Raw genomic sequence first — 13,672 nt, 5'->3', positions numbered from 1 at the left:
TAAATGTCTAACCCCCTAATGTGATCCCCCTACACTGCCCCCACCTACATTAAAATTATTAATCCCTAATGTAATCCCCCTACACTGCCGCCATCTATATTAAAATTATTACCCCCTAATGTGAGCCTCCTACCCCGCCGCCAACTATTTTAACTATATTACCCCCAAATCTAATCCCCCTACACCGCCGCCACCTATATTAAATGTATTTACCCCTAATCAAATCCCCCTACACCGCCGCCACCTATACTAAATGTATTAACCCCTATTTTAATCCCCCTACACCGCCGCCACCTATATTAAATGTTTTAACCCCTAATCTAATCCCCCTACACCACCACCACCTATATTAAATGCATTAACCCCTAATCTAATCCCTCTACACCGCCGCCACCTATAATAAATGTATTAACCCCTAATCTAATCCCCCTACACCGCCACCACCTATAATAAATGTATTACCCCCTAAAATACTAAAGTGTCCCTACCCTAAACTAAATTACAAATAGCCCTGAAAAGGGCTTTTTGCGTGGCATTGCCCCAAAGTAACCAGCTCTATTACTAGCCCTTAAAAGGGCCTTTTGCGGGGCATTGCCCCAAAGTAACCAGCTCTATTACCAGCCCTTAAAAGGGCCTTTTGTGGGGCATTGCCCCAAAGTAATCAGCTCTTTTACCTTTAAAAAAAAGAAAAAACACCCCCATTACAACCCACCACCCACATACCCCTACTCTAACCCACCCAATCCCCCCTTAAAAAAACCTAAGTCTAACCCCCAAGTGCTCCTTACCTGTCCTGAAGACCGGCGGAGAAGGTCCTGTTCCAGGCGGAGAAGTCTTCTTCCACGCGGCGACCTCTTCTTCTTCCAGGATCCAGCCGGTGCGGAGTGGAGGAGTTGAAGACCGATGACCGCGGAGCTGAAGACTGTCCATCTGGAACTGAAAACTGGCGATGCTGGAACTGAAGATCGGCGACGCTGGAACTGAAGACCGGAGCTGGAGCGTGGAGGATCCTCTTCAAACGATCGCCGCCGTACACTGAATAGGAATTCAAGGTACGCAATTAAAAATGGCGTCCCTTGAATTCCTATTGGCTGATTTGAGCCTTCAAATTCAATTCAGCCAATCGGATGTGAGCTACTTTAATTCTATTGGCTGATTTGAATAGCCAATAGAATAAGAGCTACTGTAATTCTATTGGCTGATTAGAATTTATTTCAAAAATATTTTACTGGCGGAAAATTAATGTCTCGGTTCTTCTCCACTTCAACCATAACCCTTATTCCTAAAAAAGATAAAAATCCAACAGAACCTGGGTCTTATAGACCTATTTCCTTGCTGAATATAGACTATAAATTATTAACCTCTATAATAGCTAATCTACTTAAGGAATAACTCCAAGAAGTTATTCACCAGGATCAATCTGGGTTTATGTGTAATAGGTCTCCTACAAAAAATATTCAAAAGACATATATGATAATAGAACACTTTTGGAATAAATTACACAAGGAAAAATTAACACTCCAAGATGATCTCGCTATGGTTGTGGTTGATGCGGAGAAGGCCTTTGACTCTATAATATGGGAACATCTCTAGGTGGCCTTAGCAAAGATTGGTCTCCCAGGAAACCTGATAGAGTTCATAAAAACTATATACAACTACCCGATTTCTTCTATAGTGGTTAACAATACCCAAACACCTTTCTTTAAATTGGAGAAAGGAACGCGCCAGGGATGCCCACTATCTCCTCTTCTTTTTAATCTGGCTATTGAGCCTCTAGCAATTTATCTTAGACAAGAACTAGAGTGAATACATTTTGGGGCCCAGAAATGTGTTTTGTCGCTCTATGCTGACGATTTACTTTTCAAACAGACCCATAAAAATATACCTATAGCGTTTAGAGCTTTAGATCTATTTTATGCAATTTCAGGTTACAGGGTGAACACCACAAAATCAGATATTATATGGATCCATAAAAATAAAGACAGTCTGACGCAACATAACTTAAAAGAGGTTGAGAGTTTTAGATACCTAGGAATTATATTGCATAAAGATCCGAACAGCTGGTATAAACTCAATTTTTCCGCCTTTTTTGCACGCATAAAATCCAAGTTGCAGCGTTGGTCACTGTTTCCAATCTCTCTCTCAGCCAAAGTTATGATGATAAAAACCATCTTGTTCCCTCAGATAATGTACGTTATGAATAATCTTCCTTTATTTATTAAGGAAAAAGATATTAACATTTTTAATCAAGAATGCGCTAAGTTTCTCTAGAGTAAGTCGAGGCAGATGCTTGCTATAAAAAAGCTATATAAGCATAAGGAGCTCGGTGGCTTAGCTTTTCCAGATATAAAGTTCTATAATATTGCTATTTTAGCACGATATGGGATCGATTGGCTCCAATCTTCTGATGTGTTAACTAATATAACTATAGAAGAGAATCTTATACAACCGTTTTCAAGCAAAGCAATCTTACATTGTACCAGCTCACAGCTTCCAGGTAGCATCAAGTCGACCATTAGTCTATATAATGTGGTCAAAGCCTGGCCACAACTTTGTAACTGCCTTAAGATCGATTTCCATATTTCTGCCTTTTTACCGATCAGAGGAAACCCTGAGTTCTTACCTGGATGTCACTATAGGACATTCAAGGTATGGGCTGATAAAGGGCTTACAAAGATAATACAATTCTTTGACGAGAGGCTTAACATAAGAACTTTTGAGAGTATTGCTAGCGAATTTAAGCTTCCCAACAAGAGCTTTTTTGCCTATTTACAGCTACTTTATAAATAAGAAACTACAGTTATGAAAGTGGTCGGAATTTTTTTAAGAAATTGGAGATTATATTAATTTATATAAACAAGGAAATCATTCGATCTCACTCTTATATAAAATCTTACTGGCAAAACAAGGTCAATTAAACCTTGAACGATATGTACTATATTGGTCAAAACATTTCTGAGATATCAATTATGATCAAATCAAGAAAGGTATCAAATGGCTGATTGAAGCCCCCATCCATTCCTCCTGGCATGAATCTCATTTAAAAGTACTCAATAATGCTTATATCTCACCAAGAAGGCTAGCCTTATGGACCCCGGTAAATGCTGGCCTGTGCTATAAATGTTCTATGGCTGGGGCAGATTTGATTCACTGTTTTTGGTATTGTCCAAAAGTAAGGCAATTTTGGCAGAAGGTCAATTTTTGGTTAAGTAAATTTTGTCCTGAGTACTCTTTTTTTGAGCCTAGAATTATCTTCCTTTTAAGTGTACAAGCTCAGAACTATGACCTGATTAATACCATTATATTAATTGCCTGTAACTTAATATTAAGAAACTGGAAACATAGTAAACGACCACCCTTTAGTTTATTTATGGAAGCCGTGAAACAACAGATTATTTTTGAGCAATATATTCCAAAGATACATAACAAACAAATACAATGTTTTTTCACTAAATGGATAAAAATTATCCAGTCATATCCTGTCTCCATACAATGGGCTCCATATACGAAGCAGCGAAAGCTGCTCCAGAGCCTTTGCGGGGCAGGTTTGCATATGCGAGCCTGCTTCCCGCAATGTAAGAAGCAGCAGTCATTAGACCGCTGCTTCCTACACCCTACGCCACCTCTTAGGTGGCGAAGCAAAATCACAGAGAGCACGCTTGCTCTCGGTGATTGACAGACCCTTCAGTCGCGTGATTGGTCGCCCGATTGAAGGGGCGGGCATTGCACACTCCGATGAGTGTGTAATGATACATACGGGCAAGCGGATCAACTGATCCGCTGCCCGTGTGTAGCGGAGGCGGACGGACAGCTTTGCGAGTTAAGAAGCTGTCCGCCCGCCGTTTAATACATGGCGCCCAATATATCCTCACTAAAGCGTTTCATAAAACGGAATATTTTGAGGGCCTAATATTAAGGGAAATATTCCCTGTATCTTGGTACTGATGGTTCTAAGGCCACAGGCGCGCGGTGGAGGATAAGAAGAGAGGTTACTTTTTTTTTTTTTTTCCGTTTCAGCTCCCCACTATTTGGTTAACAGAAAATGTGCAGTATGTATACAGTTTTTTTTGTTATTTGCCTTCTTCATGCACTTACTTGAAACTAATTTATTCGACAGGGATATATATATATTTTTTTTGTTTAATTGTTTAATCTTTGTTTGCTCAATGTTTTGTGATATATAATATATGGTTCTGTTCTGTTTCTGATTTACCCTGCATGGTGCACCAAGATGTTGTATACTTCTAAGGGAAAAGACACGGATATTTTTGTTTGAGTGTATTATTGTTAATTTACTCTGCACTAAATTATAAAATCCCAGCATTGTATACAATTTTTTTTTTTTCAAGGGTAGAAGGTTGAAGATCCTCCATTTGTGCATATTTTTATTCTAAACACTGATATAATATTATGGATGATATCTTATTGTTTTTTTTGTTTGTTTGTTTTTTTTCTCTCTGTTCTATGATATACATTTCTCTGATCTTCGTGGCGCACAAATATTGAGCTGTATGATTGTATACTTTGCTGGGCCTAAATAAATTTATAAAAGAAAAAAAAAGAAAAAAAAAATATATATATATATATATATATATATATAAATATAATAACTATATTAACTATATTAACCCTAATATAATTAGGGTTAATATAGTTAATATGGGTGGTGGCGGTGTAGGGGGGGTCAGATTAGGGGTTAATACATTTAATATAGGTGGTGGCAGTGTAGGGGGATTAGATTAGGGGATAATATATTTAATATAGGTGGCATTGGTGTAGGAGGATTAGATAACAGGTAAAAGAACTGATTACTTTGTGACAATGCCCCGCAAAAAGCCCTTTTAAGGGCTGGTAATAGAGCTGGTTACTTTGGGGCAATGCCCCGCAAAAGGCCCTTTTAAGGGCTGGTAATATAGCTGGTTACTTTGGGGCAATGCCACGCACTAATATAGGTGGCGGCGGTGTAGGGGGCTCACATTAGAGGTTAATATAGTTTAAATAGGTGGCGGCGGTGTAGGGGAATTATATTAGAGGGTAATATAGTTTAAATAGGTGGCGGCGGTGTAGGGGGATCATATTAGGGGGTAATATAGTTTAAATAGGTGGCAGCAGTGTAGGGAGATCATATTAGGGGGTAATATAGTTAATGTAGGTGGCGGCGGGGTAGGGGGCTCACATTAGGGGGTAAAACATTTAATGTAACTGGCGGCGGTGTAGGGGGATCATATTATGGGGTAATATAGTTAATGTAGCTGGCGGCGGGGTCCGGGAGCGACGGTTTAGGGGTTAATATATTTATTATTAGGAGTGAGAGGGGGGATTGCGGATAGAGGGGTATATTTGTCGGGCTATGTTTGGAAGGCGTGTTAGACAGTAACGGGTGATTTTATAACTTAGTCAGTTTTTTTTATGCAGCGGCAGTGCCGTAAGTCACTGGCGACTCCAGAAATTTGTACTTACGCAGATTTCTAGACATCGCTAGTTTGTCAGACTTACGGCACTTTAGCATCTGATGGCGCCGTATATAAGATAGCTCGAGTTGCTTCCGCCAAAACCTGCACCGTTTATCAGATCGAGCCCATGAAAAGAACAAAGCAAAATTAGTGATAAAAGTAAATTGGAAAGTTGTTTAAAATTGCATTCCCTATTTAAATCAAGAAAGTTTTTTTTGGACTTGACTGTCCCTTTAAGCTAAGATTTCATTGTAAGAGCTGGCCATAGGCGAGTCCAAACATTGTTAAAAATGTTATATATTGAATTGGTTAAACTTTCTGGCTATTTATAAATTGTTTTAGTAAAATTTAATGCGTGATATTTAATAAGCGATTAATTTTGAGTTAAGGTTAATTTATAGAAATATTGTGTCCATAATACTGAGGTACCAGAAGATTAATTGAATATTGATTAATCTAAATATTTTATAGCTTGCTTTATATAGAATATTGTAACAACTAGACATATATATTTGGTCATAATCAATACATTATTTTCTGAATAAATATAATCAATGTGTTCATAGCGATTAACTGGTCAGAATTTAGGAATATTTTAAATTGAGATTAAATATTGATATTTAATAATAATTTTATTGTCAAATTTATAGATATCCAAATAGTGTTATTTTGGGGTACACTACAGAGATTTAACATCTTATTGGAGTGTATTGACAAGATTCTGCTATATTAATTGGAGATATTACTGACAATAATTTTGATATTGTTATTAATTATTAATATTCATAATCATAATACGCATTACTGGAGGACACTCCTGAGATGTAATATTATTATTGAAGGTTACTCCTGAGATATAGAAACACTTCTATGGGGGAATATGTTAACATGATTGCGATATTCTAAGTTTGACTTTCTGTCAGCATTGGTTTAGCGCACGAACGAAAACTTTTTATTTTCAACTTGTAATACGAGCCTTTCCGGACCTACGCAAAAACCTTACTTCTAGTTGCGTTAGCGAGAGAGCGTTAAATAACTCTCCACTTGTAATCTGTCTCTGAATATATATGTGAAATGTATGTATAATATGTTTATCTAATCTATTTTGTGAAAAATATGTGACATAATATACAAAAGAAAATAAAAAAACTCCCCAGCACTCCAAACACAAACACCTGTTACTCTTTGATCACTTGCAACACCCAAGTCCTGTGGTGTCTAATTCCGTGGAAGTCACAGAGTCAGTGGTTTGCACAGACAAGCATTCTATTATACCCCTTTACTATAAAGCTGCATTGGCTGACAACAAGTTTAGCGTTAGAACAAATTTCCAATTCCCCAATTGCATTTGATTTAATGAAACAGTCTTTTGAAAATATTGCAAGATCAATTAAACTTTACTTGCAACTTGAAATACAACCACACAGATGGTCTTGCTATAGTCATAATATGAATTGAGCTTTATTACCGCTATATATCTTATGCACAACAGCACTGTTCCTCTAATCCAGACCTTCATTTTTAGGGTAAATATAAAGTCATATTTAGATATTTACCATAATCCCTTTCTGCTCTATGTTACAGCTTTGGGATCAGTATGGTCCAGTCTATACATTATACTTTGGCTCACGGCCTGTGGTTTGCATTTGTGGATATCAGGCAGTGAAGGAAGCCCTTGTTGACCATGCAGAAGAATTTGGAATACGTGGAAGAGTTCCTACAATTGACAAATTTACACAGGGATATGGTGAGTAAAATATGGAAATATTAAGGTTATAGCTCATAGGTAGACATTGTTGGAAATATACATATATTTAAAATAGTATTTCTTTTTAAATTTAAAATAACTTTTGGTAAGGTAAAACCACAATCATTTAATAATTAACTCAGTAGAGTGTCCAATCAAACATTCTTTGTTAAACTTGGTGTACACCGCAACTTTTCTCCCCACTGTGGGGAATTATATTGTATAAACTCTCAAGATCAGGTATAACTAATAAATCCTATTACTCCATGTGTACTACAGTTTTCAGATTACACATAAGAATTCTTGACTGTTGTGTATATACAATCTCTTTTGTTGTACCAGCGGCTGTAGATAAAGATCAATGACCTAGATAATGATTACAAGTTGTGCGCTAAACCTTAATTTTTTTTTTAGCAGTACCGCATTTTCCATAGTGCTGCCTTTACAAGTTACAAAAAACCCTTCTTCTGCTGTGCGTATGGTGCGTTAAGCTCCATACCGCACAAAAGCGAAGTTCTGACTTGACGTGCTCATGCACGTATCCCCCTATAGAGATCAATGGAGAAAAAGCGTTAGAAAAAACACCTGCAATTGCGGAATGGTGATCGCTATAACACATTCCCTATTGATGTCTATGGAGACAAGAAGGTTATGTATGATCCTAACACCCTAACATAAACCCCAAGTCCAAATACCCCTAACCCACTGCCTCCCGACATCCCCAACAGTAAATAAACCTATTAACCACTAAACCACCGCTCCCCAACATCACCAAAGCTAAATAGGGGCAATGGGTAGCTTCGATTTTTTATTTTATTTTGGGGGGTTGGGTAGGTGGGGGGTTTTACTGTTAGGGGGTACTTAGTATTTTTTGGTGTAAAAGATCTGTAAAACTTAGGGCAATGCCCTACAAAAGGCCATTTAAAGGGCTATTGGTATTTTAGTGTTAGATTAGGGGGTGTTTTTATTTTGGGTGACTTTTTTGTTTTTATAGGGGTATTAGATTAGTTTAATTTTTTTTTTATTTTGGATAATTTTGTTTATTATTTTTTTTAATCTTAGGTTTTTTTACTTTTCGTAATTTTAGACTTTCTTTTTTTTTGTAATGTTAGGTTTTTTTTTTTTTTTTCATAGTGTTAGGATTTTTTAATTTCGTAATTTAGGTTTTTTATTTTTGTTATATTTTATTTTTTTAAAGTAGGAGTGTTAGGTTTATTTATAGTTTAAGCTTAGTTTTTTTAAATTTCACATGAAGTTTTTATTTTAGGGTAGCTATATCGTAACTTTAATTTAAAGTCAGCTGGTATTAGGTTTAGGGGTTAATAGTTTAATATAGGAAGTTGCGATGCAGGGGGGCGACGATTTAGGGGTTAATAGGTTTATTTTAGTAGTAGGGATGTGGGGGTCGGCAGTTTAGGGGTTAATAGGTTGATTTTAGTAGTAGCGATGTGGGGGGCCAGCGGTTACGGGTTAATACTTTAATTTATAGCTGGCGATGCAGGGGGGACGGCACTTTAGGGGTTAATAGGTTTATTTAGTGTTGGCAAAATGTGGGTGGGAGGCGGATATGAGGTTAATAGGCATTTGCGATGGGGGGGTGACGGTTTAGGGTTTAAAAGTGTAGTTTATGGGTGTTAGTGTACTTTGTAACATTTTTGTTATGAGTTTTGTGAAACATTTTTGGTTTGTAAAATCCATAACTACTGGCGGAATAGCCTGATGCATAACCTGTAACACAGGTGAGCTGAATATTCCACGATCAACGGCAATTTTTCAGTACGGAATGGATCGTTGCGGTATAGGATAAAATGCTAGTGGCCATACCACTAACTTCTAATACAGGTGAGCTGACCAATCCGCACGCAAAAGGACAATTTTTCAGCGGTATAGATGTACCGCACAATTTGTAATCTAGGTCAATGTGTTATGCTATAGGATGTGTAAGTGAACCTATTGCCGAAACTCCCTGGTACTTATATATGAGAGGAATGATTGTATAATTTACTTTCATATATCTTTAGTTGGATTTGGTAATCCTGCCTTGTAAATAAAAAATCAATTTCCTTTTTATAGGTTTGTGTAGGGTCATGCCCAAATTCTTTATATACTGTCAGGTCCCCAAGTTGTAAAACCTCACACTAGTAATACTGACAGTACAAACTTGCAGTGGCCTCACCTTTGTCAGCAGGTCTTATAATTATAGTGGGGGTAACCTTTTAATCTATTATAACCTCCCATTGTTGATGATTTTGTGATATCACTATATTTTTATTTTTAATCTGTAGCTGTTAATAATATGTGAGATCTTTTTGTAAAGTTATATCCTGAGTCTTGAAGAATTATTTTATTATTCACTGAAACATGCAAAACAAAATGTAGAGGGCGGAGCGTGCGGGCGTCTAAGACCACACCACACTGAAGCTCCTGACATGGCAGAGGCTAAAACTCGCTTCTAGACTACCATTCCAGCTGGATTGACATGGTGATTGAGCACCAACACATGCTGAAACAGCATAGCCCAAATTGCTGTGTTTTACACGCATTGTAGAGCACTGAAAGCTCTGAGAATTTAGGCCATGGCTGATACCCTCTGACGCAGCTACCCTAGCCTAATGTGAGAGCTGTGGCATTCTCTACCCTGCCACCACCAACAATCCTAACACTGCTACTAATATGGCACTAAACCCCCAGTAAGCAGACCAGTCAACCGCACATTCAAGAAAAGGCATTGGCGCCTTACACAGATTGGATTAAGACCCACACGCCGGTCACGCTACAGATTCGGTAAGAATTTTGTCCGCAACCAAAAATTAAATACAGCACCAGACATCAGAGCAATGACAGATGTGAAACGGCTCTCACTGACCACCTTGTTAAATTAAGGGACAATATGATACACAGCACAAATAACTAGCGCTTTATTAAAGACCTCAAATACACTACTTTTCCATTGCGGTATGACTGAAATGGCCTAAAGTGATTACAATACCTTATAAGGCCAAACATTCCTCTTATCACAGCCAATATCAAGCACTGCAAACTGTCAAAGATCTTATATTTATTCTGACACTCTAAATATGGTAATACAGCACAAGAAAATACTAACGCCTGCAGATAGCTTTTATCAGTGATACAAGAAACGTTTACCATTTGCAGACTTTGTGTTGAACCTATCAAATAATTATTTACTGTTCTAAAGATGCAGCTATTAACGCTATTATATACCTATAACACACCATAGCGCAATGCAGACCTTCAAAGGCAGATAAAGCAACCAAGTCACTAAACGCCAATGCTGGCTCTGTTAACACCTATTTTAACAATATAGACAAAAAAAGCCTACTTACCTCGCCTTATCTAACTGCGAGGAAGAATACTCATCAGACTCGCCTGATATATCACAAATACTGACCTCACCAACTCCGAACCCACAGTCTGACAACAGACCAGTGACCTTACAGCCATGGAAGGGTTTATTTACCAGCTAAAATCCTGTATTAAATCAGAATGTGCTGATCTAAAAAGAGAAATTAATGAATTAGGTTTCTGAGTTGAGGCCCTCGAAGACGACCGTGAAGAGCTTGCCAAAGATTTGAACACAATGTCTCAGACAATCATGCACCAACAGTCACAGATCCTGGACATGGAGGAACAACCTCTGCATAAGAGGGATACCCAAAGCTGTTAATGGAGAGGACATACATGAACATCTTCAAGGACTATTCAAATCTCTAGCCATTGCCAATTCAGTCGTTATCTCTGAAATACTCCTGGAAAGAGCACATAGATCATTACACCCAAGCCAGGAGATAATCAACCTCCCAGAGATATGATCTGTTTTAAAAAGTTTTAGAGACAGAGAGAAGATATTGACCTTTGCAAGAGCGCAACAAAATCTCTCACACATGGGGGCGAAGATCCAAATATAACAGGACATTTCAGCAAGGTAATTGCAAAAAAGGAAAAAAATTGCAACCATCACCACACATCTCCGCTCCCTCAAGATCCCATATTGATTGGGCTTCACTGTCTCACTACAGACCACCAGACATGCATAGCGGATAGAATGTACCGACCCTGCTGACATCAGCGTGTTCTGCAATCAAATTGGCATCCCCCCTACCAGACAAAAGGACATCTACAGCGTCTAAACCAGTTTAAGCACCAATTCCGCACCCTAAACCCCAAAGAAACGAATAGGCAGAAGTCGCCAGGAGGCATATACATGCAATACACACACAAACAACGCAAACTAAGGGTTGCACATTATAGCAGCCTCACAGGGACCAACCTTAGACATAGAGACCATAACTAAATTAGTTGAAGATTGCCTCTCCCATATCCTTCTCCCAACACTAACCACAGAACACTGCTCCACTCTTGACTCACAACTTTCTCTACAAAAAATACATGAAGCAATAAAAATTCACCCTTCTGGTAAATTCCCAGGTTCAGACAGATTCCCCCCGAAATTCCTTCATCTATTTAAAAAGCAGCTCAGTCCACACCTCTTCATAATGTACCAATCCATAGACCACAATACCCACTTCTCAGAGACTCTCATGGAAGCTACAATCACTAAGATTCCAAAACCTGGTAAATCACCTGACCAATTATCGTCCAATATCTCTAATAAAAGTTGACGTAAGCTATACTCTAAGATACTAGCGATGTGAATAAACAAAATATTGTCCCTATTCATTCATACTGACCAGGTTGGTTTTATCCCAAGCAGGGAGGCCAAAGGCAACACCATCAGAATGTTAAAAACCATAATAAAAGCCAATGACTCAGACACACCGCTAGTGGTGCTCTCAATAGATGCTGAGAAGGCCTTCGACAGGGTAGACTGGGAATTTATGTGGTCTGCCTTATCAAATTTAGCTTCTCTGATATATTCCTCCAATGTATACAAGCCTTATACAAAATCCCATCAGCTAGAGTAAACGCGAACGGTATGCTCTCCCAAAATTTCCCTATAAGAAATGGTACTAGGCAGGGATGCCCCCTCTCTCCCCTACTATTTGCTCTCACGGTCAAGATACTGGCGACACAAATCAGAAATTACACTAATATACAGGGCGTTGACTTTAGGCCAATCCATCAGAAATGCCTGCTTTATGTGGATGATATTATATTTATGCTACAATCCCCCACTCTTTCCATCCCTCCCGTACTTAATATCTTAGCTAAAAACAAGCAATTTATCTATAAATATGGATAAATCATTTATTATGCCTATCAATGTTTCAACAAAGATACCCATCACCTTGTTACCAACACAGCTTTCCTGATTAAACACAAATTGATTATCTAGGGATGAATATAACACCCACCCATTCAGACCTATTTGATCTCAATTACAACCCCCTACAAAAAGAATCTCAACAATTCCTTGACACCTATTTACATCTATTTCAGGTCATACCACTAGAGATACCCTCCCACTATCTAATACAACAGCAAAAATCCTTCAAACATTTTACTTGATCTTGACAAAGACCTAGAGTGTCAAGCTACACATTATACTTTAGTAGAGATAATGGTGGGTTAGGAGTTCCTAACTTGACTAATTACTATAGCTCAGGCCACCTTGGGAGAATAGTTGTGTGGAACCACTCTCACCCCTCTAAACCCTGGGTTAGGCTAGAGTCTTCCTTCATTAGAGAGATACCCTTGGGTGATATATGTTGGATTCCGCCAAGACACAGACTAGCCCACATAACACCTAATTGTTTCATAGCGAGCAATCTAAGAGTATGGGATGAAATTCAAACCTCCACTAAAACAATATCAAGTCAGATATCACTCCTTACACCTCTCTTGAATAACCCAGTCTTCATGCAGCCCAAAACTATACAAATTCCCAATATAGCTGGGAAGCCCTCAAACTGAAATAAGTGAAAGTGGTTCGCCTACCTACAAGCCAGTCATGCCATTACCACTAACCCACACAAAGCAGACATAATGAGACCTCTCACCCCTTTTGAGTCACTTTGCACAAACCACACTATAATAAAATCACACATTTCCCTAATTTACAGAATCTTAAGAGAATAATTTCCTGACCATCGCCTTTTATATATTAATAAATGGGAGAAAGAACTATCTATATCACTGTCAGATATCCAATGGACTAAAAAATACGACAAAAAAATTTGCCCAAAATCACATGTCTCTATCGTAAGAAATTACTCTTATATATGCTGAATTGCGCTAAAAGGCTAATACCCCTCATATGGAAGAAAACTCAAACACCCATCCTAAATATGTGGCTCAAAGAAATGGATCACTTCTTACCGCTGGAAAAAAATCCATTACAGCTATACTGGGAAATCAGATAATATCCTAAACATCATGTTTATTTGGGAACAGAGAACAACCCCCCTCCTCTTAGCTAGACCATGAGTACCAATTAGTCATAACCATATTGTTGAAAGTAGGTTCAGTGACATCTTACATAAATTGATGT

General features: G+C 38.1%; 1 protein-coding gene across 2 annotated transcripts in view; it reads left to right on the top strand.

Moving 5' to 3' along the window:
* The window catches only part of LOC128666888 (cytochrome P450 2G1-like), a 161,720-nt gene that overhangs the window by 42,789 nt on the left and 105,259 nt on the right, over positions 1–13,672 (top strand). For both annotated transcript variants that reach the window (XM_053721697.1, XM_053721696.1), the window contains exon 2: positions 7,038–7,200. In XM_053721697.1, coding sequence (XP_053577672.1) covers positions 7,038–7,200 — 163 coding nt within the window. The remainder of the gene's footprint in view (positions 1–7,037; positions 7,201–13,672) is intronic.

The sequence above is a fragment of the Bombina bombina genome, chromosome 7, assembly GCF_027579735.1.
Source record: "Bombina bombina isolate aBomBom1 chromosome 7, aBomBom1.pri, whole genome shotgun sequence".
In the NCBI taxonomy this organism is placed as follows: domain Eukaryota; kingdom Metazoa; phylum Chordata; class Amphibia; order Anura; family Bombinatoridae; genus Bombina; species Bombina bombina.
The sequence above is the reverse complement of the archived record's forward strand: the minus strand, read 5'-3'. Positions and strand labels throughout refer to the sequence as shown.